This window comes from Myotis myotis, unplaced genomic scaffold (assembly GCF_014108235.1).
Source record: "Myotis myotis isolate mMyoMyo1 unplaced genomic scaffold, mMyoMyo1.p scaffold_m19_p_3, whole genome shotgun sequence".
Classification (NCBI taxonomy): Eukaryota; Metazoa; Chordata; class Mammalia; order Chiroptera; family Vespertilionidae; genus Myotis; species Myotis myotis.
Genome location: NW_023416335.1, coordinates 155,768,095 through 155,792,869, shown reverse-complemented (window position 1 = coordinate 155,792,869; position 24,775 = coordinate 155,768,095). Strand labels below are relative to the sequence as shown.

Sequence of the window (24,775 nt, the reverse complement as noted above, 5' to 3'; positions counted from 1 at the left end):
TTGTGACAAGATGGATGGACCTTGAGACTATCATGCTAAGTGAAAATAAGTCAGTCAGAGAAAGCTAAGAACTATGATTCCACTCATATGTTGGATATAAAACTGAAACTCATAGACACAGACAACAGTATGGTGATTACCGGGTAAAGGGGGCCAAATTCATGGAGATGGAAGATGATTTGGGTGGTGGGCACACAATGCAATATATACATTATGTATCATAGAAATGTACACTTGAAACCTATATGATCCTATTAACCAATGTCACCCCAATAAATTTAATTAAAAATAAAATTTAAAACATTTATTTAAAAAAATAAATTATCTTATTACACAAGTCCAATTACTGCTGATCCAAGAGTGGGAGGGACAGGGCAGGCATTTTGCAATGACATTTGGTTCTCATTCTCTTAGAAAAATACTAGCATAGCACATCTCCTGCAAAATTGATTGTGAATTACTTCCTATCACATTAAATCAAAAGGACTAAAACCCGTCACATGTGTACAAAGATCAAAGCACTTTCCAGTCAAGTTTTAAACCATAGTCCCATTGGTTTTATTCTGAAAATAACTGTTAGTTTCTTTCTGTAGGAACACTGTGACAATAAATTGTAAGAGTTCTACAGATATTTAATCTTTAGAAAATGTTGTCTGCCATAATTAGGGAATATTTTCCCCAATATCTTCAAAAAACAGTTAAAATTATACACAATAACTATCTTATCATTAGTGTCAACAGTGAACAAAAAAATACAAGTTGTGTGAAATCTGTTAGGATAGGTTGTACATGAATTGATCCTGTATCAGAAAGCATAGAATAATTCAACATTTTAAACATTCCTCCTTATAAATAAGGCAAGTAATTTGATATTTATTTACATTAGTTTTTTTCTTAAGTCTGTTATTTTAGGATTTCTTAATACCTAATGGACTCATTCTGTTAATTGAATATGTAGTCTCAAAATTATACATTTTTTTCCTGCAAATGTCCAAGAGAAGTTAAGCTCCTCCTATTTCTCTAGCAGCTAAGATTATATGCAATCCATAATTTCAGCATATGAGCAGAGTAAAAGGGAAAATCATACTGATGCAGAATGAATCTAAGTTTTGAATTTCAGGCATTAATGACTTGAATGACCCTCTGTGCTTCAGTCTGGAAAAGTTAAATGCTTTAAATAAGTTCATAATTATTGAAGAGGTCCCTAGTGATGCTTGCATCACATCTGGCAATAATGAAGACAAATTAACAGTAAGATTTGAAAATTTGGCAATATGATAAAGGCAAGGCATCTGAGATCACTTCTTTGCACTTTAGTCACTGTGGTCCAAGGGAGAATCAACTTCCTGCCTTGGACTCGGTGTCTAAACTAAAGAAGGAAAATCTTACTGCGATCTGGGTTCCAGGCTCCTGGCTCACAAACAACAAAGTTCTGAACTCACTGAGCAGGAAAACTTTACCCAACATCTCTTCAGAGGAGAATCTGCTTTCTCTAAGAGCTGTTTTCAATTTACTTCAAAGAACTGACAATGACATACAGTCTCACTTCCAACTGGTTCAATTTTAAAGCTGAATGTGCTATATTAACTCCTTCCATACCAAATTTAATTTTTCTTGGGCAAGAGAAGACTGTTTTAACTACAGATGTGAAGAATTTGCTGGAAAAAGAAATCTAACTTCATCATCTGCATTGTTTTTTTTTTTCAGAGAGGTAGGGAGAGGGTGAGATAGAAACATCAGTGATGAGAGAGAATCATTGATTGGCTGGCTGCCTCCTGCATGCTCCCTACTGGGGATTGAGCCTGCAACCGGGCATGTGGCCTTGACCAGAATCGAACCTGGGACCTTTTAGTCTACAGGCTGATGCTCTGTCCATTGAGCCAAACCAGTTAGGGCATTATCTGTGTTATTAAACTTAAGTTTGTTTTATTCTATTGCTTCAAGCTATGTCACTTAACTACTGTTTAAAACAAATATTTAAATTATGTTATGTGTTTAACAGATCTGATACTCAGTTTTTAACAAGTAGAGAGCTATGATGATCAAATTACAAAAATATTTTAATTATTAAAGAATGTTGCTGGATAGCTTAGAATAGCTTTTTCTGTAAGAAAATCAGTAAGAACAGCAGAGAATTCTACCAGCATCCTACTATAACCTGGAACAGTGGATGAAAATCCACGTCTACTTTAGCTGTTTTAACTACAGAAATGTGCAAAAAACCACCCTCGTTATAATTAAAGGGATGGTGAATGTGAAACTATTTGGAAAAGCACAAGGCATTAGACCACATAAGGCATTATTATAATTAAGGACTCATGGCTCCGGCAGTGACTTAAGCAATGATGGTTGTACTATATTACACCAGAGTATAACAAATCTTTTGTTTGAAGAGTTAGAAGCAAATTAACGTACCTTGAATCTTTGCAGCTCCTTCTCACTTACTATATGCTTTCACATACACTAATCTGATTTGAGTCTATATTACAACCCTGGGAGGTAAGCAAAATGGTTGAATTTGCTCATATTTTTATGTGCTGCATATAATTTTCATCAATTTGAGACATGATAATATGAAATAATTAAGCCTACAGTGTTGAAAGCAATAAAAATGCTATTATATAGATGACACTTGGGATCAAAATGATACATTTTATTAAATGTAATGTGCAAAGTAAAATGAAGTGACCTCTATTCAAAAAAAAAGTACAAGACAGGTATTATTTAAATTGCTTTAGTACTTATTTTCAATAAAAAGAAATTCGGCATTATAAAAATACATAAAATAGTCATGGATTTATACCCTTAATTTACACAAGATTTTTTTGTTGTTGCATAAAACAAAGTTATAAAATACTTTAAAAAGAAATTCTTATATGAAAGTTACTCCCAGTATAAAATTTTTATAAATTTTGGTAATTTTGGTCCATCTGTATAAATAAGACATTTTATCCTTTTAAAATTCATAACTCCATTTAAAAACATAGGATTCTCTCTCTTTTAAATAAAAGTCCACTTGAGGTAGTAGTATATTAGAGCTCTTTGGTCCCATTCAGTCTATGTGTCCAAGTCATAAGACTGAAAATTTGGAGTCCTGTGGTTTTCTAAGGTCTGTTTATAGGTACATGTGTGATTTTCTTGCTGAAAATCTGTCCTTTCTTTCCCATCTTCTTCTGACTCAGAGTCCAAGTCTGGGGAAGAATGAGCTTTCAAGTGAAAAGCTCTTGGCTGACAATCCGACGTCTGTCCAAAGCTTGAAAAGACATCAAGGTGAGGTCTCCTCAGAGGCTTTCCAAATGTTCCTAAAAGAAAGAAAGGAAGAAACCCCTTGAGCATGTGGCACCTTTTGCTAACATGAAGTCATCAGAAAGCACTTCAAATGGAGCACCTTGCCCCATGAACATGAATAAACATTTTCTACAAGTCCACATTATGGTATTTGGGGGCATGTGTATCTGTGTTATGGAGACAGAACTTACAGAACTCCTTGTGGTTTAAAGAGATCCCACTTGGGGTGCGTGCCCGAGATCCCCAGGCAGGCCCTGTGAAGTGTTAGATGACAGGATACCTACATCCTTTATATATATGTATATCTCCTCTCAATGTGTCCATTTCTTATCACTTCTATGACTTATAGTAATATTTATCATTGAGCAATGAAGTTCCCCAATATAAGTTCAAAACCCTGCTTTAGGACTTAAGAGCCCACAGTAGTCTCCATGAAGGCAAGTTTAGACAGTAACATACAAGTAAACTGTGCCTGAATAAAGTATCTTTTAAAATAATCCTTATGTCATATTCTTTCCTTTTTAGTAGCACAATATTATTCAATTGACTCAAATTCTTGCCTGAGTTTTATAAAAGATATTATTTTCATTTTTCCCCCAAAAGGAATATAAATAATTATACTGTGACAAAATATAAAACGTCTTAATAGCTGGGTAAAATATTTTAAAATTCTATTTCTTAACAAACGAGACAAGCTGTGGTTTCTCTTCCCCTATCTCCACTCAGTGAAAAGATGACCTAAGTTCTTCCTTCGCGCTGGTTCCAGGCACCAGACGAAAGAAGTCTGCACACGAATCTTGGTGCCAGCTGGCGTCGACCACCACCACTAAGGGCTGTAAGGCTCTGCTGGTCTCCTCTGCCAAAGGTAGTCTAGCCTGGCTGGTGAGCAGTTCGTTGTTGCCAGGTAGGACGCCGTCTACCCTTCGGCTGCAGGTTTAGTTATAAACCACCAGACATCCAAACCACAATCATGCAGTGCACACAACTCCACCCCAGAGGCTGTTGTAGCCCAAAACCACTTTTTCCACATGGCTGACCAACTGAGCTCCTAAGTCATTCCTGAAGCGCCCGTGTTCTAGAGGATGCCACACACGGTGCTACCCAGAGGGCTCCTGAGGCTTCGTTAGGGACTAACTACATAATCAAGTAAAATCCCCCATGCCTGACTCTGCTTTTAGAAACGTGTAAACTAACAAACAGAATGTCATAACAGAATCATTAAAAATCAAAGACATTTCTCACTCGCTCAGCATCTGAAGTCCCACACGCAACGTGGACTAGGAGTCCCATGTCAAGGTATCTCTCACAACTGAATGAACTTACCCATGAACGAATGACTTGAGGTAATTGATGCTGGCTCTGAACTTGGACTAAAATCTAAAGAGGACTTGTTTGGACACACATTTTTCGGGCCAGGTCCTTCATGCGGAGAGTAAGTAGAGTTGATTAACTTCCTCACGTGGGAGGGCCAGCCCGTGTCACTGCCCCTCTGTTCGCAGGATTCTTCGGGAGGATGAGGACATGGGTAGCACTCCTTTTTCTTTATGTAACTGGCCTCACAGTGGTCCATTAACGCAGCTCGCGGGTCCGGGCTGCAGCCTTTTCCATGTTGAGACAGAAGGGGAGAGAGTATCAGAAGGAGAGGGAGGGAGTGCGTGTAGAAACCTTGCAGGAAACAGAGCTCGGGTAGGAAGACCACATACCTGCGTGATAGGCTTCAAAGGGGTCCGGCCCATACACATTCCCCTTCACATACACAGGGCCTGGGGGTCCCAGAAAGGGACACAGGAATGGATCTGTGGCAGCTTCTACGTCGGTTTCACTGCTGTTGTCAATATGACATGTCCCTTTAAAATAGATATCTTAGTCACTGAACCCATTGTATTCAAGTACCACTCAGTACTCTCTCTACTTTGGGCATTTTCCACATTTACAGACTTTGGATACAGCATCATATAAAGGAAAAAATTGCAGAAATTTAGGGTTTTTAAAAAAATGCATCGAAACCTACGGATTGGGTAAACTCGTGACATCTCACTAACAGAGACTTGATGAACCATTGTACCAGGTGTGCTAACCTGTTTGCTGGCCCCACCTGTTGGCAGGGGAAACTGGTCTGTGTATGACTACTGCAGCAAAGCGCTGGGACCTGAACCACAGGATGCCAACAGCACTGTCCCTTCCGCCACAGCCAGTGATCAGGACCACACACTGGCACTTAACCAACGGCCTCTCAGTGCCTGAGCAAAGATGGGCTCAGCCAAAACCAAATCCTATCGTATCTGAGCTAAACAACTCAGAAACAAGATGCCAGTTAGCCGTGGACACAGCCAGTGAAAGGCAAGAGATGTGGTGAGGGTTGGAGGTGCCATGACGAGCCATGTGCCTGGAAGCGGGAACTGGACAGTCAGAGGGTGGCTCAGAGAGCAGCAAACGTGCGGCCTGTGACTCGGTAATGATGGTGACCCCTACAGGGCCCCGAGAGCAGATCAACCTCCAGCCCCAGCACCCAGGCGACGGGGCACTGCTACGTTCCGGTTCTGTCCCTTTAGCCTTTCATGCAGACCCTCCATGAATGTCCTTTCGGTAAACACTGCTACATGTGAACGAAAGTGGGCCTCTGATCTTTGCAACCAAATGAGTGCAATAGGAACATCCAGTTTTATCTCTATGCTATTACTGCCTTACCAAGCCCTCTGTCATTGTTAGTTGAATTTTTGCTCACCACTGACTAAACTGTAAAACTGAAAACAAATATTCTTCTTTCCCAAGTGTGGCATCCCCCACAGAGCAGACACTCAATAAACGCTTGCAGGAAAAGGTGCCAAAATGTTTGAAAATAATGTCAATAGCTTCCACTTGCTGAGCCCTTAAGATGTGCCAAGTAGTTTTCCATTACCATTTCATTTAATTTTCACAACAACCGAACAGGAAGTACTGTAACTGTCCAAGGAGACACAGAGTGTCAGAAGTGGCTCTTGAACTGAGGCTGTGATCTTACTTCTGCTGCCTCCATTTTTTTTCTTTTCTTAAAACCATACAGTTCTTAAAGCAAAGAGTCAGAATTAGAGTTCTCTAATAAAAGTGTTTTTAAATCATTTGACTTTTAAGACCGTGCACGAAGCCAGCCAATGCCATGTAATAAGGAGAACATTCAGGGCACCAAAGCATATTTACAATGTAAAGAAAATACGCTGCATGGAGGAATTAAATTTTACTTAACCCACTTGTCTCCTTTCATTGTCAGGAACAAGGCTTTTTTCGTAAGAAAATGTATCTAATTTTAGCTTTATTACTGACCTTAGGCCATGTCCTCAGATCCGCTTCTGGTGAAAATTAATATTATATGTGAATCTTCCATCAGGTTATTTCAAAACGACCCTCTCTGAGAGCCCAGAGCAAAGATGTTCACCTCAAACACTTACCATTGCTGTCGTGTTGTGGTAAGAAAAATCCGCCCCCTGAGGAAGTGACGAACTGGTGGTGGCTTCCGCTTTCCGAGGAGACGTACCCATCCTGTCTGTCAGCTAGCGTTCCCTGAGATGACAAATAACTAGGGATATCTGCCGGCAAGTTGGTCTCATCTACAATCAAACAGCAGCACTCTCTTAGCCAAGAAGGATCGCAAGTGCCCCGCGGACTTCCCCTATGAACAGCATGCACTGCTTTGGTTTCTGTGCATTCAAATCACCGAGTCCTGCAAAACCAGCTGGTTGTGCAGCGCACAGGCGGGCAAGTCAGGGCTGCTCTGGGAAGCCTGCGCTGATCTCCTACTTTATCGCCTGTGGGATGCCCCTCCCAGATTTCAAAAGCAACAAGTGTTTAAAAAGAAAGGCTTAAGGATTTTCATGTGGTAGTACCTAAGCTCTGGAATCAAGCTTGATTTCTGTGATAGTCCTGACTTACTACCCATAGGAGTTTGCGCATTGGCCTCTGCCTAATAACCAGTGTCCTCCCAGATTCCTGCATACACATGACAAAACTAAAACCTACAGCAGAGTATAAACCTCCTAGCTCAGGGGCTGGTCCTGGTTCTCCATCAGCATCTTACGAAGGAGTTAGGCTACTGAACTCTTATGATGTCCACCGGATCGCACAGCCAACAGGATATTCGGATGAGGTTTTCACAAAAAGTATTAATCTTTAAACGTGGGCTATATTTTGGGCCAGGGTGCTATTTTTAGCTAACCATATTTCTGCAGCTTGAAACAAATGAGTCACCCTTCTGACATGGCCTCAGACTCCAAGACACACATTCTGGAAGAGAATTACCCCGGGATCCCACACACACACACACACACACACACACACATACACACGACTGCTACACCCCATGCCAAGCTTCTGTTTACACACCTGTGTTGGTAATGCTGCAATCTTCATTCCTCCGCCTTGTGTGGTATATGATGACCACCCACACAAGCGACGTGCCCACCACACAGCAAACCACGGCTATGATCACGATGCCCACAGTGGCCCACCCGTCATCGTCTAAGGATGAGGCAGTCATCTGCGGGGAGTCGCAGGTCGGAGTAGGGATCACACTGAGGCGCACGTGGCCTCTCTCAGTGCCCAGCGTGTTAGACATCTCACAGGTGTATTTCCCAGCATCGCTGACATCTGAGTCCACAATGATCAGCAGCTGATTGCCCGCTGCGAAAAAGTGCCTCTCTGTGACCACCAACGGGCTGTCGTCCTTGGTCCAGTTCAGCCTGGGAGGAGGGCTCCCTCCCGCGATGCACTGCAGGACGGCTGTTTCTCCCTTGGTTACTGTTCGGTCCAACAGGGGCCGCAGAAATGATGGTGTTTCTGAAATGACAAGTTATGTCTTTAATCTTTTCAATGAAATCAGGTTTTGCATAAGACCTAGCACTTGAATTTATTCAAAGTGAAAGGTGAAATTTTATTCTCCCATAAACTAATACCTATGTTTCTCTTAAAGCCTAAACATATACAACTCATGAGATTTCATTTCATTGTCCAGGTGTCATTTACTCGTAACACCAGGTAAGGATAACATTTACTATTTTTTAACCTCAATCTCCCTCCCTCCTGACAAGGTTGAGGAACGGTGGAAGAGGGGCAAAGCGTATTTTTCACAAACAGAAAATGTATAAAAATATTTTCGAGCACAAGAGTGTGTTGATGCATACAAATAAATCAGAACATTTAATTTTTTAAAGAGAAACTTTCTTGTGCCAGGTGTCCAGGCCTATATTAAAATTCTGGAAATGATTTACTTTTATTATGGGGTGTTAAGAGGTTACTTTAACTCCTTTAGAGATACACATGACTAACATGTTCACATTTTTCAAAAAGTGTTTGTTTAGGAAAAAGATAAAAAACAAACTCTGATTTCCAGAGTGGTAGGGTAAGCTGAGAAAAGACACTAGGACTCAGTGATGGCGAACCTATGACACGCGTGTCAGAGGTGACATGTGAACTCATTTTTTTGGTTGATTTTTCTTTGTTAAATGGCATTTAAATATATAAAATAAATATCAAAAATATAAGTCTTTGTTTTACTATGTTGCAAATATCAAAAAATTTCTATATGTGACACGGCACCAGAGTTAAGTTAGGGTTTTTCAAAATGCTGACACGCCGAGCTCAAAAGGTTCGCCATCACTGCACTAGGTCCTTCCCAATTTGCTCATGTATTTATGTCAGATATTCTTTGTAGTGTTGGGAACCAGTGGAGACGGCATGATGGGGAGAGCAGGGGCGGGTGAACCCTGCAATACAGGGAAAGTATCTCCAGCTCCTGGAAACAGAGAGAGCAGATTTGTCTCACTGGCTGTGGCCTGGAAGGTGTGAAGCACTCTTGACTTCAAAGGGTCTGAGAAGCCATTTGTTGTTCCCAGGAAAGGGCAGTGTCCTCGGGCCATCTCTCACCCTCACAGCTCTGACACTGAGGGTCTCTGGGTGAGCCCACACCTTTATGATTAATTTATATCACAGAATCTGAAAATACCCACTTACCTAGGACAGTCAGAGTCGCATTGGCAGAAATGCTTCCTGCGCTGTTCTGGGCTGTGCAGCTGTACACCCCGATGTCCTCTATCTTCACATCCACGATAAAGAACACGTCATCCTCAGGCATAACGTGCATACGCCTCTCCCTCGCAGCAGGGAAGTCTGTGCCCCCGTCCTTCTGCCAGGCTATCTGCGGGGCCGGGTGCCCCAGGGCGGCGCACTCCAAGCGCGCCATGGCCCCCGCGCGGATGGTAAGGTCCATGGGTGTCTTGGTGAAAGAAGGGAGCACTGAAATCAGAAACACAATGTGGGCGTTAGCACTGTGGCGTTTCACAGGCTCGTTTTCAGGCCTTTTGTTTTTGATGCTCACAAATGTCCCTGACAAAGGTAAGGCAGGGTTATTTCTAATTACAAGACAAGGAATCTAAAGCTGAGATGGAATGATTAAGTGACTCCCTCAAGGTTACAGAGGTACAGAAATGATGGGGTCAGGATAAAACACAGGTCGCAGGATCTTCAGCCTGAAGGTCTTTTGGCTATTTTCCAGTTTCCTCAATAATTATCTCTGAGATCTTGGGCAAATCGATTTATCTCTTTGTACCTTGACCACTCCATATTTTTTTTTCCTAAGTCCCTCCTGACTCTAATACTCCATGACTTTAAATGTGTTTGGTCCTACAATTTAAGCTCAAAATTGTTCCATGTCAGGCCTCAGCAATCATTTGTGGAATGCAGTAATAAGTCATATATAAAATCTTTCACCGGGGAAGATACAAACGATTAAATGATAAAGTGGCAAGGATCCCATTGTAAACTGTATACCTGCCACACAAAGCCAACCATGATACACTTCTTCTACTAAGAGCAGCTAACACTCACTGCTTTTACAGAGTACTTACTGTATTCTAGGCAGTCTGCTAAGTGCTTTACACCAATTATTTTACTTAATGACTATCATACCTACATAAGGTAGGTACTATTATCCCTAACTGACGGATGTAGGAATGGAGGCACAGAGAGGTTAAGTGACTTGCTCAGAGTCACACAGCTGTAAGCAGAACTGGCAGAATTCAAATCCAGATCTTGGCATTAAAGGCGGTGCGCTTTAACACTATGCTTAGGGTGTCCCATATCAAAGTAGCGTACTGTGAACTCCAAAGAGCACAAGTTGTCTGGTTCATCTCTGGGTTACCCATCATGCTCCATATGGGTCGACATAAACAATGCTTCCTTAGATACAAATAACCAAGAATCTTAACTTTGTGGGATGAGAGGTAGGAGCAGAAAGAGTTAGGTGGAGAACTCTGAGAACCGAGGACAGGATAAGGACTAAGAGAAAGAACCAACCAGGTGCTTTGTTTCTACAAGGTGCCTTTAAATGCCAAAGGAAACGTCGGATCACATACTGTTTACTGTAAGCTTGGCTTTGACGGAGTAGGATGAGCCAAAGTGATTGGAGATGACACACTGGTATTTCCCTTCGCTGGTAAATTCCACGTTGCGCAGCCGAAGAATGGTGGTGTACTCCATCACCTCCCCGCCTTGGGCCCGGAGGTGTGCATAGTTTTCCATTTCAGCATCAGGCAGTAGTTCGTTGTCCTTTTTCCAAGCGAAAGTCATTGGGGAATCACTGCTGCTGGCGGCCGAGCAGATAAAGCTCAAATTGGAACCTTTTATTGCCGATTGTGTTTCTGGCTGCACCGTGATCTGGGGTTTAGGGAAATCATCTGTTCAGTAATGGAGAGGAGGAAAGAAAACCATGTTAAGGCTTGAGAGTCCACATGCTACTCAGATTTGAACACCAAAAACTCAAAACAAACAGGGGCTTAGGTTTTACCCTTTGTGTGTGTTTCCCAGATGGAGTAGCCGCCCCAGTGTTGAAACGAGAGCCCGGGAGTGTTTATAAAGGAATTCGTTCTTCAAGTAGAGACAGAGATCTATTTATCAATCATTAACTGAGAGGAGCCTGCTGTTTGGGAATACAGTGTATCCCAGACCCCTTGAGCTTTTTAAATGTAAATACAATAAAAAAAAAAATCAGTTAAGAAATGTCCAGGCTTATGGGCCACTTTTAAAGGCTACTATCAGGAAAACTGCAATTCTTCCCATGTTCTCCACATATAAGGAGCAGCAAAATGAAAAAAAAAAAAAAATCAATCAATAATGATAATCAATATCACTAAAGATAGCAATGAATACCCCACTTACCGAAAACAGAACCCGTATTAAACACAGTACTTTGTATGTGGAGCAGAAAAAATAAGCCTGTAGTGAAAGAGAAAGCACCTCCCCCGCTCACTGGGAGCCCTGGCTTCCAGGGGACAATCCATCAAGCCGCTGTGCTACATGTCAGGGCTACATTATAATTACAGCTAAGCAACTCTGTCATTCCACACAGTTATTTTTAGTTCTCTGTTACTTTTTGGAAAAGTTACCTTTTTGAACTTCAGTTTCTCAGAGATGCTCTAAACCCAGAAGGAAACATCTTGGATCTACCAAAATGTACTGTGTGGGTTTGTGTGTGTGAGAGAGAGATGGGGGGAGGGAGGTGCTCTGATAACTCCATTGCTGCTAATTTCCAATGCCATGCCTGCACGTTGTACTCAAGACAGTTTCTTCTTCTGTGTGATTATTCTAAAATCCTCATCTGGAAAATCAATGCTCATTCCCCACTATGGAGGTTAATAAAACGTTACAGCCACTGTATATACGGGTGGGCAAACGTAGGCTTACAGTTGTGAGTGTGCAGAACACTTTATTCTTGCATTGTTTATTAATTATTGTATTATTGCCCATACGAACTGTAAACCTACTTTTGACCGCCACTGTATGCCTCAGAGTAATAAAGAGTTCATATCTGGGAACTTGAGAACTATGAGAATAGCTCATGTCCTTATAGAATAAGGCCAAAAGCTTATTTAGATCCAAAAGCTACATCATTTTATTTCCAGAAATTGTTGGCACTGTTTAATGCTGCAACCTAAATATATATATACACATGCATACATATATACATATATATATATGCAGTTTTAAATAAAAATTTTAAAGGTCAATGTAAAATTAGGTTCTGTAATATCTTAAAACACGTGCTAAAATTTCGGCAAATTGTGACTTCACGTTCTATACACGCATTTGTACAAAGGTCTCCGTGGCAGTGAATAGTAAACTGTGTCGTGTAGTAGGCAGCAAACTGCACCGGGGAGATGAAAGCGTGGGTTTTTTTTATCCAGATCTACTAACTAGTAGGTGACATTTGGGTAAGCACATTTCTAATGCTGAAATGCTTAGATGCTAAAACAATAGACCTTAAATTTATTTATAATAAATTTCCTATTGCTTGTAATGCTTTACCCACCAGTAGTAAAAAAATTTAGCAGCCTATAATTCACTGGCTAATGATTTGCTCTTTCTACTCCACATAAATGGCATCTGCCCCAGGTTTAGTGAAGTCTCTTCACTGAGCTGACGGGAGCCTGTCAACAACCCCCCGGAGTTGGGACCGCAGATCCCAGAGTTCCCGTTTCATACGTATAGAAACCGAGGTTCAGGGAATTTAAGTCACGTAGACGGGCTGGCGCTATACCCTCCCAGTCTCTGGAGCACCAATGTCGTTCTCTTTCCATCAAACCACCCTAATGCCCAAACGAAGATGACGAAAACTCTCCTTCCCATCTGTAAAATTAAAATAATAGGCCAACTACAGATCCATTTTCACCTATCTCAGCAGAAATAAGTGCTTTATTAAAAGAGCATAAATTTATTCAAAACCATTATTTGGACAAATGGGAGACATAAAAAGAAGAATGACTAAAAGGCAGGGGCAACAGTTAGACTCACCACACACAAAGCCATCTGGGCTAACAGCAAAAATGCTTCTTCCCTTCAGCAGCTGAGGATGGGCACAACTGGCATTTACAAAGCTCTGAAAGTTGTTCTCCGCCACCCACTGAGGGAGCCATTTCAGCTGGCAATCACACAAAAGGCTTGATGTATTTAAATGCCTGAGGAGAGTAATTACATTCAATTTGTTTTGTATGAAATGCAGATTTGTACAAGTAAACCAAACTCAAGTAAATATTAGCAACACGATGCATGTGGAAAGCAAATACACATATCCTATGTAATAGTATCCTTTAGTCCATCTTAAAATGCAAGCAATGTGACCAGCACAGTTTTTTGTTGATGTGTTTCCTGACCTAGTGAGACAGAAGTGCTGATAGATCAAAACACCTTCCTGCTGAACACTTGTGACTATGGTTAGGCCCTGTACTGTACGACGGCTCACAGAGTTAAAATGCAAATTCATCACAGAAAGAACAAGAAACTTCTCTTTGTAACAAAAGGAATGGATTTTTCCTTCATTGCTTTTCGCCTTTTCTTTTGTTTTCTGGTATAAAAGTTAAGGAATATTAAGGAAGTGCTAGACACATTTTACAGGGACATAATCTAGGATGATATACCCCACGGTGGTTTCCACTCTATGTTTAACTGAAAACTCTTAGAAAGGAAAACTTACAATTGTTGAAGTTTCTTCATTTGTGAAAATGCATTGCCTTGTAATGACATGATTGCATTGTCACTCAGGTCTCTGAAAACAATCAAACACACAGATTAGAGCCAAGGATGGTCACCGCATGCCCTCAGGCAGAGGCTGGGCCCACTGGCCACTGCATTCACCAAACACTCTCTGTGTTGAAATGCACAAATGGGTCGACTCCAAAGACCCACCAGGAAGTGTAGGCTGAAGAACAAGGATCTTTGTATGAGAGGCCAGTTCTGTTATGGTGACAAAGATTCTCTTTACATTACCACTTACAGGTTACTTGACTCATAAGGGCCCGAACTGTCCTGCTGTATAATTTTATTGAAGTTCTCATTATTCAAGTTAACCATTTTCAATACACAAATAAAATTGCTCGTAATTATGCTTTTTAAAAAACCAGCATATATAGAATAGTCCCTATGATGCGCACTGTGCTAAGTGGCTTACGCATATTACATTTATTCCTCACAGCAACCCAAAAGATGGCATTGCTACCTTGGTCAGCAGGAGGAAAAGGGCAATACGATTTGAACCCAATTATTTTCAATTTCCAAACCTATGCTTAATTGCTAGCCTAATTCTGCCACCCACAACTCGCTACTGTAAAGATGGTTTAAGTGTTTAGACAAGATGTACTTGCTAAAACAAACAAACACTTGAAGCAGAACATTTATACAATGAGCAAATATTCTGGGCGGATTTTATTTTTAACTGGTACTTACAAGCAGTTTGAATTAAAGTGCTCTCCACAATGATTACTACTCTGTTTTTCTTTACAAGGGTCAGAGTATACAAACAGGATTTTGAATGAGACAAGTGGCCACAGAAGACAGAATGAAGGTACCAAACACAGGCAGAGAAAAAAGGCTTGGAGAGTCAAGGAGGTTTAGCAAATTGAAGCAGAGGTTAATACTCCACTAATTCCACTTTCCCAGAAATGGAATGGGTCGGATGACAAACCCTTTTGGCTGGTTTCCCTTTGAAAATAACTTGTTTCAGTAAGCCCGGCAATACTGGTCTGGCCTTCCAAATTCTGCTTTGCACAATCATTCCACCACAGCCTGAGCTGCTACCCTGTCAGTATGGCTAGCCACCCAAATCTCCCACAAGCTAACAGGTAAACCAGGCCATGACAGCAAGATGGCCCAGAGAAAACAGCGCAGCCTCCACTCTCAACACGGGAGAAACAAGAGCACCAACCAAATGTATATTTTAAATTAAAACTTCTTTTGTCTAAGTTAACAGATATTAAAACTTCTGGCTATAAGCATGCCTTAGCAGTGAGAGTGGGCATATCTAGATTACTCTGTACTTTTACTGTCCAAGTATAAAACATATACTCATGGTTATAAGCAGCTGGTTGGTTCAGTGCTCATGCAAGTTTTGACTCCTATCATGGTTGGCTAGCCATGCTCCTTAAGCTGAAAACAGGTTAGCCCCTAAATGCCATGTCAAAATTATGTGCTGGGTGATAATGAGAATGGCCGGTGGCAGAGGCTCTGAAGGCAAGAGCTTGTATGATGCAGGGACACTGTGAAGGCAGAGGCAGCCCTGGTTTGAGTCCTGAATCTATCCGCTGCCAACTACTGGGTTAGTGGCAAGAGAACAAGAAAAAGGACAATAAAGGGGGGGAAAGAGGTTGTACGTTTTATAATTAAACAACAGCAGTTGTACATTTTATACTTAAACAACAAACTAACAAAAACTCTCAAAGTAATGTTAATACCCTCCAAATGTCACTCTCAAGAACTGTGGGGATTGTTTTTTCTAATATCCAAGTCACCTTCCTAACTGTACAATGGAATAAACCCTCAGAATCTCCACTTCTTGGTTTAAAAATAAAGATAATAATAACTATTGAATAGTCTTCTCATAGGATTAATGAGACAATATGCCTGGCATCATGCCCAACATGTTGTGGGTGCATAATAAATGGTAGTTTCAAAATTATGTTTTATTTTTATTTTATTTTTTCCATCACCTGTATCATTTACCTCCTCTTCCAATTCCTCCTCCTTCCCTCTCCCCCAATCACCACACTGCTGTCCATGCCCATGAGTTCTCTTTTTCTTTCTTTTTTGCTCAATCCCTCCACCCTGGCTCATCCTCCCCTCTCCTCCCCCCTCCTGAACTGTATTGCCTGCTCTCCATCTATGAGTCTGTCTCTGTTTTGCTTGGTAGTTCAGTTTGCTCATTAAATTCCACATATGAGTGAATCATATGGTACTTGTCTTTCTCTGACTGGCTTATTTCACTTGATCTGGAGAATAGTATACTAAGTAAAATGGTAGTTTAAAATATATATACCACTTGAGAAAAATAACTAAACAAAACCCAACATAATCTGCAGTAATGCCCCTAAATGGCAAGGAAAATATATAGCTGTATACTTCTAGACAGATACAGATAGATGGATAGACAGATAGATAAGCAGGTAGAAGGGCAGACAGAGGTAAACAGATGGGTAAATGTACTTTATGCTATGAAGAGGTTGTCAACAAGATTACATTTTAGTTTGTCTTATCTTTCCTGACACATAAGTAAATGCCCATCTTAGTCTACCAAGGATAACTAAAGTCCCGCTACTCACAGATGTTCCAACGCATCCAAACCAGTGAAGGCTTTTTTGGTAATAGATCGAATCCGGTTTCCCTGGAGGATTCTGGGGGCAAAAAAAAACAAAACAACAAAATTTACATTGGAATAGTTAATAAAAACCATCTGGGAGTAGAATTCTCATGAGAAGAACTGCTTTTGCAATCACTTGTGAGTACTTTATTTCCTTGAATTGAACAATATATTCTGTAAAAATGTATCTGTGCCATGTACTTCAGTAATATAGTTCAGCATGGTTTTCACAGCATTCAACAGAGAACCCAGCAAAAGTAGGTATTCAATAAATGACTGATGGTTACACTAAAGCAGTGATTTTCAAAGTCTCTAGGAATGGCGAGGCATTCCTACGGGTGGAAACTTTATTCCAAGGACACTGTCTCAGCCCTTTAACAAATAAAGCAGATAACAGTGGAGACTTTCTCTTTAGCCTCCCCACAGACATTCAGGGCTATATGAAACTCAATTTGAAAACCACCGGCTTACAGTACAGAATTTGGCCACCTGCAAGGCCATTTTATGGCTACAGATAAGCATGTTTTGATCCTGGACTGCTTGGAACCTACTTCCCTATTCTCAGTAGATACTGGGCCACTTCATTTAAACATTCATGTGAGTAGATTGCAACAATGAAAATTTTAAACTGTTGAAACTTTTACACAATGATAATCTTTAGAGTCTAAGCCAGGGGTGGGCAAACTTTTTGACTCGAGGGCCACAATGGGTTCTTAAACTGGACTGGAGGGCCGGAACAAAAGCATGGATGGAGTGTTTGTGTGAACTAATATAAATTCAAAGTAAACATCATTACATAAAAGGGTACGGTCTTTTTTTTTTTTTTTAGTTTTATTCATTTCAAACGGGCCGATCCGGCCCGCGGGCCGTAGTTTGCCCACGGCTGGTCTAAGCACTCTCAACAATTTAAAATTCTTATCTAGATATTAAAATAAGTCACACACACCAAAGTGCTGAATAAAAACCCTTAGACCCAAGGAAGAAAGCAAACTCATACACATCTTGTATAACAGCCCTCATTCAGGGAAATGACAAAGGGTAGCAACCACATTAAGCACCTATTTCTACACTTTTTAAGCTTGTGGAACTGACTGAATGAAGACACAATGTTTACTTTAGGTCAAAGAGGGAGTCAAATCATGAGGCAAATCATACTCACAGCCGCCGCAGTTTGTCAAGCCCGGAGAAAGCACCATTCATGTCCTCAATAGTCCAGGAAATTTCATTGTTCTTCAGATCCCTAATATAAAAGAGGGATATTGTGAAACTGGTACTAGGTGCTTAAGAGAATACGCAAGCATTCTCTTTAGGGACACACTCAGAAATCTAAGATCACCACCCAGCTGGCATGTAGTTTGTAATAAATTCCTCATTAATTCCCCACATCATCTCCACCCCTTTCCAAACAATAGAAAATTCGCTCTCTCCCCCAACATAACTCCTACACCCTGTCCTCTTTTTACCACAGCATTTTAAGTTGTCTTTTTTTTTTGCCCAAAATCAGGACATTTGACTCGAGCTCTATTAATTCCTCTATCAAGATGACTAAATTCTGAAAGACTTGAATAGTCTGAAAAATACATTAAGCTTTAAAACCACTGTTCCAACCACATAAGCAGGCGTTCGCCAAAGCATACAGTACGTCTTTCAATTATGTAACGCTTCAAATAGTGAACAGAGCAAAAGCCTCTGACAGTGCAAAAATCAAAAGCCCACTGCCCAACATTAAAATTAACATTTGCTGAGAGTTTTCAAAGGTCAGTTAATCAACTTCCGCTTCTTTCTCTTGGACAGAGATCAAGTCTGGATATAACTGGTATGAGATCTTTGTGCTCTGGGTAATTTTTAATCTGCATTTTCTAAAGAAAAATTAGTGGATTTGAAATTGTTTCCCTCTTGAGCAGTCACCAACTTCCTGGAGATCCTGAGAAGGCTAAGTATAATCACCAAAACAAGCTGATCACTGTCCTTTTTAATCCCTTTAAGAAACACACATGGGTGAAATGGACCGATTTTAATCAAACTGATCTGGGAAAGATTAAGACACTACTTCTAAGGCCGCACACATTTCCTTCACAACAAAGGAAATCTGCTGGGAGGATAGTGGGCACATTTAGGAACCAATTAGGTTCCTGTACAGAGAGCAAAATGTGTAACTTACAAAGTCTTTAAACTGGAAAGCCCCCGGAAGGCACAATCAGCAATGTAGCTGACTTTGTTGTTCCCGATGTGCAGTGTATTTAGCAAGCTTAGGCCCAGGAAGCTTGAATCATCTAACCTCGACAAGTGATTGAACGTTAGGTCCCTGGAAAGGAAAAAGGAACACACACAAAAAAACACCTATCATAGCTTTTACTTTCTAATTCAACACAATGAATTGTTTAAAGAAACAAAACAGGTAATATTAATGTAACCACATTAATCCTTATTCTAAAACTCTGCCTCCTTAATAATCCCCAGGTAAACATTATTCCTAATCCCAGTAATTTAAGAGAAACACCTCTCTTTGAAAATAGCCACCATGCACTGCTTCAGCTCATGTGCCACAGACCTGAAGCATCCGAGTGGTCTCCAACTTATCGCAACAAAAAATGAGACCAGGTTGCATGTGAAAAATGCTGTCACCTGGGATACTGTTATGAAAATTTCACAGATCGGTGGTAAGAAGCTCATGCTCTGGCATGATCCCTGCTCTCAAACTTGGGGAGAATAAAAGGCAACTCACAGCTCACTGAGTTTTTGGCAGAACTCCCAGGCATCAGGGCTGATCCTGTTGATGGCATTCTGGCTGAGATGAAGTTCCTGTAGCATCAGCAAGCCATAAAGCCAGCCTTTGGTGATCTCTGTTAGGTTGTTATGGTCCAGCTGCCTACAATGACAACACGAATCAAAAGCAGGATCAAGAGTTCATTATCTAGTCTCTTCCAAGGGGACCTATGATGATAGCCTATTACATATTCCTATTGTCACTAGTTAGCTTCTGTTAAAGACCTCAGCAAAAAACAAACACACCATGTGCTTATAAATTCTCACTTTACTTGAGACAAAACTAAATTATAAATGACTGCAAATGATGAGACCTTAACATGATAGGATTTCAAATAAAAGCTGCTGAATGTTCAGTGATCACACGACCTGGATAGGAATTATGATAAACCACACTTACAAGATTTCCATGTTGCTCAGCCCCCAAAAAGCTCCATCCATAAGTCTTGTTACTCCGTTTCTTTGCATTTTCAGAGACTTCAAAGCTCCCAGCCCTTGGAACGTGAGCCCATCTACATTTTTTATCTTGTTTCGGTTCAGTTCACTGCATTGGATATTACAGTTAAATTGTTAGCTTACAGGACAAATTCTGGAGGTAGTAATAACATGTCACATTACTACAATGTAGTTACACCAGCCAGTGTTAAATTACATATTGTCTTAAATTTCTAAATATTTTTATCCAGAAAAATGTTGATTTATTAACAGTAAGTGAATTTCCTTCTGAAATGTGTGATGTATTTTTGAAATGATAAAATACTGAAACTAGACTACACTTTTACTTCAAAACTGTTGTCCACTCAGTATAAAAGTAAACAAACTAATATATTTTTTTAATTACCTAGAATAATGAATGTTACATTCAGACATTAGGCCTTTTCAGGAACAGGGACAAATTTATCCTGTCCAATCTGCTTACAACAGTTGGTTACTCTCGTGACCCTTCACGTTTACTGCTTTCTCTTTAAGGCCGTCGTTCTCAACCTTGGTTGCACACTGGAATCACCTGGAGAGTTTTAAAAATTACTGAGGCCTGGATCTTACCCCCAGAGGTTCTAATATAATTGGTGCAGGGTGTGGCCTGGTCACTGGGATTTTTTAAAGCTCCCCAAGTGTCTGTAATGTGCAGCCAAGGTTGAAAACCACTATTTTGTAGAAGCCTGTTCGCAGATCATTCCACCATTATTAACGAGACAGTTCTTTACAGCCACTTAAGCTATCAGAGCCTCCTGGAGTTGTCGGCATTATTCTCATAAACCACAGCTGTTGAGAGTCCCCATGATTTCTCCAGTGCCACAATGACGCCTTTGTACAGAGGCTGCTCAATGATTACACTGTTCACTCTTTTGGTAACAATCCGACATGCCTTGTCAGGCAGGAGCTTGTACGAGGTGACTTCAGGCTGTTGTGATCCGGGGATTCCAGAACTCTGGCTCTCGAAGGGAAGACAGCAACATCCCTGCTTCTAAACTCCTTCTGCCACATTGTGGCTTGTAGGGGACAGATACCAAGGGTGTAGAGGAGGTGAGGAAACATTACCTGAGTCTTAGGTCCTAAGAGATGTTTTACTTACAGGTGTTGCAGCTGGGGCAGTTTGAACATCTTGGGTGGTATAGCTGAGATCCGGTTCCTGTTCAGCTTCAACGCCAGGAGCGTGTTGGCCAAATTATCAAAACACCCAGGTTCCATCGATGTGATCCGGTTGCTGCTGATGTACCTGTTGAAAGTCTGAAGATGAGCTTCTCTTTCTGGTTTCTTTGGGAAGACAGAGCGCATGCATCGTCTGTGTTATAAAGAATCTCCACAGAACCTGACCACCAGCTGTAACAATGGACACTAAATAATCGCTCTGTAGGTCCTTGTGGACCAGTGCTGACTATGATTCACACACTTTGGTGGGGAAAGAGTAACTGGAAAATCTGAAAGTTATAAAAATTTGTTAGAGATGTTTACTCACTCTTTGGAAACTAATTTCTTTTTTATGAATGTATTAATAAAACAATAATTGAACAATGGTTTAAATCTGATTTCTTTTTAAAGAAGCAGTCTGTACCCCGTTAAGTTTTCTAACAGCCAAGGGATGTCTAATTTTTTGTAAGAGTAAAATGAAGGTTATGGTTGTTCAGATTTAAAGCAAATTATAAGTCAATAAGGAAGTTATATTTTTGATATATCAGCAGTAAAATAAGCAGTTTGTTACATCTTAAAGTTGATTTTCTTGTTATAATGTGATAGTTTCACCAAAACTAAATACTTCTGCTAAAGAAATCTTGACTTACAGATATTTGAGTTGTAGAGGTGGAAATGCAGTTTTAAGCTCTGAAATATTATTGCTGCTGAGGTCCAAAGTTTCCAGGGACTGAAAGTGTTTCAGCTGTTCAGGTAATATTTCAGCAATCCTGTTTCCAGCTCTGGAATGAAGGAAAGCAAAGATAATAGGAGGGATGGTACGACAATCAGAAAGGTGAATAATATTCTCTATTCCTCACTTGCTTTCCAGAAAAAATGGAAAACTGCTCTAAACAGTACTTTTTAAAAGTTAAACAGCATCTCTCTACTTTAATTTTGAATTAAATAGTACGCTGTAACATTAGAATATAATATGAAGAACATCCCTATAAAAATATGGGCATGTTACCTAAATGCTATGCACTTCGGAGCAAAGATGGCTGCACTCTAACAGGAGGCTGAGTGCCCTTACTCCCAGCCACGGACTGGATTTACAGCTAAAATACCGCGCAGTCGGCTGGGAAAAACAAGAAAAGCATAGCTGATTGGACGTATTTTGACCGAGGAACACTGAAGACAAACAACGTAGAGAGTGCACCTACACAACAGCTCACACGGTGTGGTAGGGCTGAGCCTCATAGCCTGAAAGGAGAGTCCTCCCATGAATGGGGCAACGGCAATCTAGACCCAATCACAACAGAAGAGTCCAAATAACCCACAAAAGGGACACGCCTCGAGCATATAGCTCAGAAGTACAAGGAAGACACACCGCTAGGCCCCACAGGACATTCACTACAAAAGCCCACCCCACAAGACGGGGAGTCAGAGCAAACATATCTAATACATAAATGCTATGCACTTACACTGCTTTTTCTTTGTTATTTGGTTAATATCCATTCTTCCTTTTCCTTTTTATTGAACAGTATGTGAGTGCCAGCACCGAGCTGGCAGTCCAGGCACTAATCTGCTAGCTCCCTCTTCCTTCTTCTTGATTCCTCATCTACCTGTAATTCTTCGCTTGGAAAGTACCCACACTTCAATACTCATCAGACCGGCGCTTTTCAAAAGCCATCCTAGAAAGATCTTTTTCTTTAAGAAATAACAAGTTTCAATACATTTCCACCGTCTTCCAAACCAGTGGATGTGTTTCAGGGCTCAGAATTTGATACAGTACTACACAGGAGCATCTCAGTTTACGTAATCACTGGTAGTAATTACACTTAAAATTTTTGACATGGCCCTGGCCAGTTTGGCTCAGTGGATAGAGCGTCGGCCTGCAGACTGAAGGGTCCCGGGTTTGGTTCCGGTCAAGGGGATGTGCCTTGGCTGCGGGCACATCCCCGGTGGGGGTGTATGCAGGGGGCAGCTGATCGATGTTTCTCATCGATGTTTCTGACTCTCTGTTCCTCTCCCTTTCTCTCTGTGAAAAATCAATAAAATATATTTACAAGAAAAAAAATTTTTGACATTAAGTCCTAGATACCAAACCAGGACGTCCAACATGGTAGCTACATGCGGCTCTTTAAATTTAAGTAAAATCCAATGTTAAAATTCAATTCCTTAGTCATCGTAGCCACATCTCAAGTCCTCAGTAGCCACAGGTGTCCAGGGGCTGTCAAACGGGACAGTACGCACACAGAACATCTCTATCACTGTGGAAAGTTCTATTGGCGAGCACTGTACTAGACTACAAATTAAAAAAAAAAAAAAAAGAGGCCAAGGCAAAGCTCTAAAGAGGCCATCAATACAACAGATTCCAAGGCGAAAGTCAGCGTTAAATGGCCATGTTGCTAGAAAAGAGGAATTAAACTGAGGTGAGGGTCATCTTGATTGCTATATCAGATCTTTGTCTTTCCAGTCATTTGGCAGAGGAAATAGCACGTGAAGGTAGAAAGGTTGGGAAGGTAACAGTCTACCTACAAACAAAAGGTCTTCTCTTCACAACCCACCCAAGAACAAGAAAACACTCTGAAGGCAGAACTCTGTATGCAAGACAAGTCACATGCTGGCATTTCTAAACCTAGTCTGCAGTTAACCTCTGCTTAGTGAGAAAACTTAGAAGATGTATCTCATATATGTATGTTTCTTACCAACAGATATAGTTCTATGGTGTTGAGTTTATTAAGCTTTTTTGCATTAGTATAAGTCACAGTCCTCTCACCATCTCAGAAAGCTCCTGAGGTAGGTTCAACTTGATGTATTTTCCACCAAGTCCTGTGTTGTGTCTTCCGTAGCCCTTACCCTGCGGCCTTGTCTGTCATGCTGTGCACTACCCCCTCCATGCAGGGAGATATGTCTCTACACCTCTATCTTGGAATGTGCATGGAATCTAATCATGTTGAAGATATATTATTAGATTCCAAGCTCTACGCTAAGCATTTTTCAATATATATATTTGCCACTTAACCACAACAATATTTCTCTGGTATAGATATTACAGTTAAAATTAGGAAATTAAAGCTTTTAATCTAATAGCGCAAGCACTCCCAACGCACCTCACAGAGTAAACCCTTATTGGTCCCAAGGCCATCTCTGAAGGCTTGTTTCATGGCATACAGTTTCAAAGGTATTTTGACAATTAAGGCCTCATGGGGAGATGCACTAAAGAAATGCCTACTACTTCCCACCCTTGTAAAAATGCTGTCCTTCTGGTTTCAAGCTAATGTGGGAATCCACCCTGGCTCACTGAGGCACCATCATGCCACAGTAAGGAAGCCCTGGAAATGCCTCAGCTGTGTTTGCACACAAGGTAGATCAGAGTGGGGCCAGGGTTCTGCATGTGCCTGGCACCCATCACAGAAGAACTTCCTGAATGCGTGCAAACTTCAGGTGTGGCTTTCCTCACAAAAGAGAATAAGGTTGTTACGTTTTCTATGTAGACAACTAATGAAACTTCTCAAAGCCGTGCTGAAATCCTCCCTATGCCACTTTCAAGGGCTGTGGGGGAAATCTTTTTTTTTTGATCCAAGTCATCTGAGAATCTAACCCCATTGTAAAGTAATTCTATACAAGGTAACAAGGTGATGCATATGGTAAGAGCTAAACTTTTGTGATAACAGTAAGGTGAAAAACACACATACAAGGCACAAATATCAAGGCCTCAGATTCCCATAACGTCTTACAGACTTTGTTTAGAGTTAAGTCAGCCATGACCTCTGATTCTGACCATTTCCCACATCTGGATTCACCAGTGTATAAGCTCCTTGATCTAGTTGTGAGGTACAGGGCAATACAAGTGAGACAATTAGTCAATTTCTAGGTCCCGGAGATGGATTCAGTCCAAGAGACAAGCCACAGGGCCTTAGGGTTAGTGTGTGTGGGTTAAACAAAACCACGCTTTAG

General features: G+C 40.8%; 1 protein-coding gene across 6 annotated transcripts in view; it reads right to left on the bottom strand.

The window, feature by feature from the left end:
- Nucleotides 1-331: 331 nt before the first annotated feature.
- The window catches only part of LRIG3 (leucine rich repeats and immunoglobulin like domains 3), a 50,879-nt gene continuing 26,435 nt past the window's right edge, over nt 332-24,775 (bottom strand). Inside the window, exons 2-18 of one of the 6 annotated variants that reach the window (XM_036298178.1) lie at nt 22,297-22,522; nt 21,484-21,615; nt 20,778-20,921; nt 19,605-19,748; nt 19,164-19,307; nt 18,600-18,743; nt 17,598-17,678; nt 16,401-16,472; nt 13,784-13,855; nt 13,105-13,268; nt 10,671-10,991; nt 9,271-9,552; nt 7,645-8,097; nt 6,714-6,872; nt 4,992-5,135; nt 4,612-4,887; nt 3,058-3,302 (exon numbers count right to left, since the gene is read on the bottom strand). In XM_036298178.1, the coding sequence (XP_036154071.1) occupies nt 3,058-3,302; nt 4,612-4,887; nt 4,992-5,135; nt 6,714-6,872; nt 7,645-8,097; nt 9,271-9,552; nt 10,671-10,991; nt 13,105-13,268; nt 13,784-13,855; nt 16,401-16,472; nt 17,598-17,678; nt 18,600-18,743; nt 19,164-19,307; nt 19,605-19,748; nt 20,778-20,893 (2,817 nt within the window). In that variant the 5' untranslated portion in view covers nt 20,894-20,921; nt 21,484-21,615; nt 22,297-22,522. Of the gene's footprint in view, nt 3,303-4,611; nt 4,888-4,991; nt 5,136-6,588; nt 6,873-7,644; nt 8,098-9,270; nt 9,553-10,670; nt 10,992-13,104; nt 13,269-13,783; nt 13,856-16,400; nt 16,473-17,597; nt 17,679-18,599; nt 18,744-19,163; nt 19,308-19,604; nt 19,749-20,777; nt 20,922-21,483; nt 21,616-22,296; nt 22,523-24,775 lie in introns of those variants that run through there. The other 5 variants (XM_036298173.1, XM_036298176.1, XM_036298175.1 and 2 more) reach the window with 5 other exon arrangements.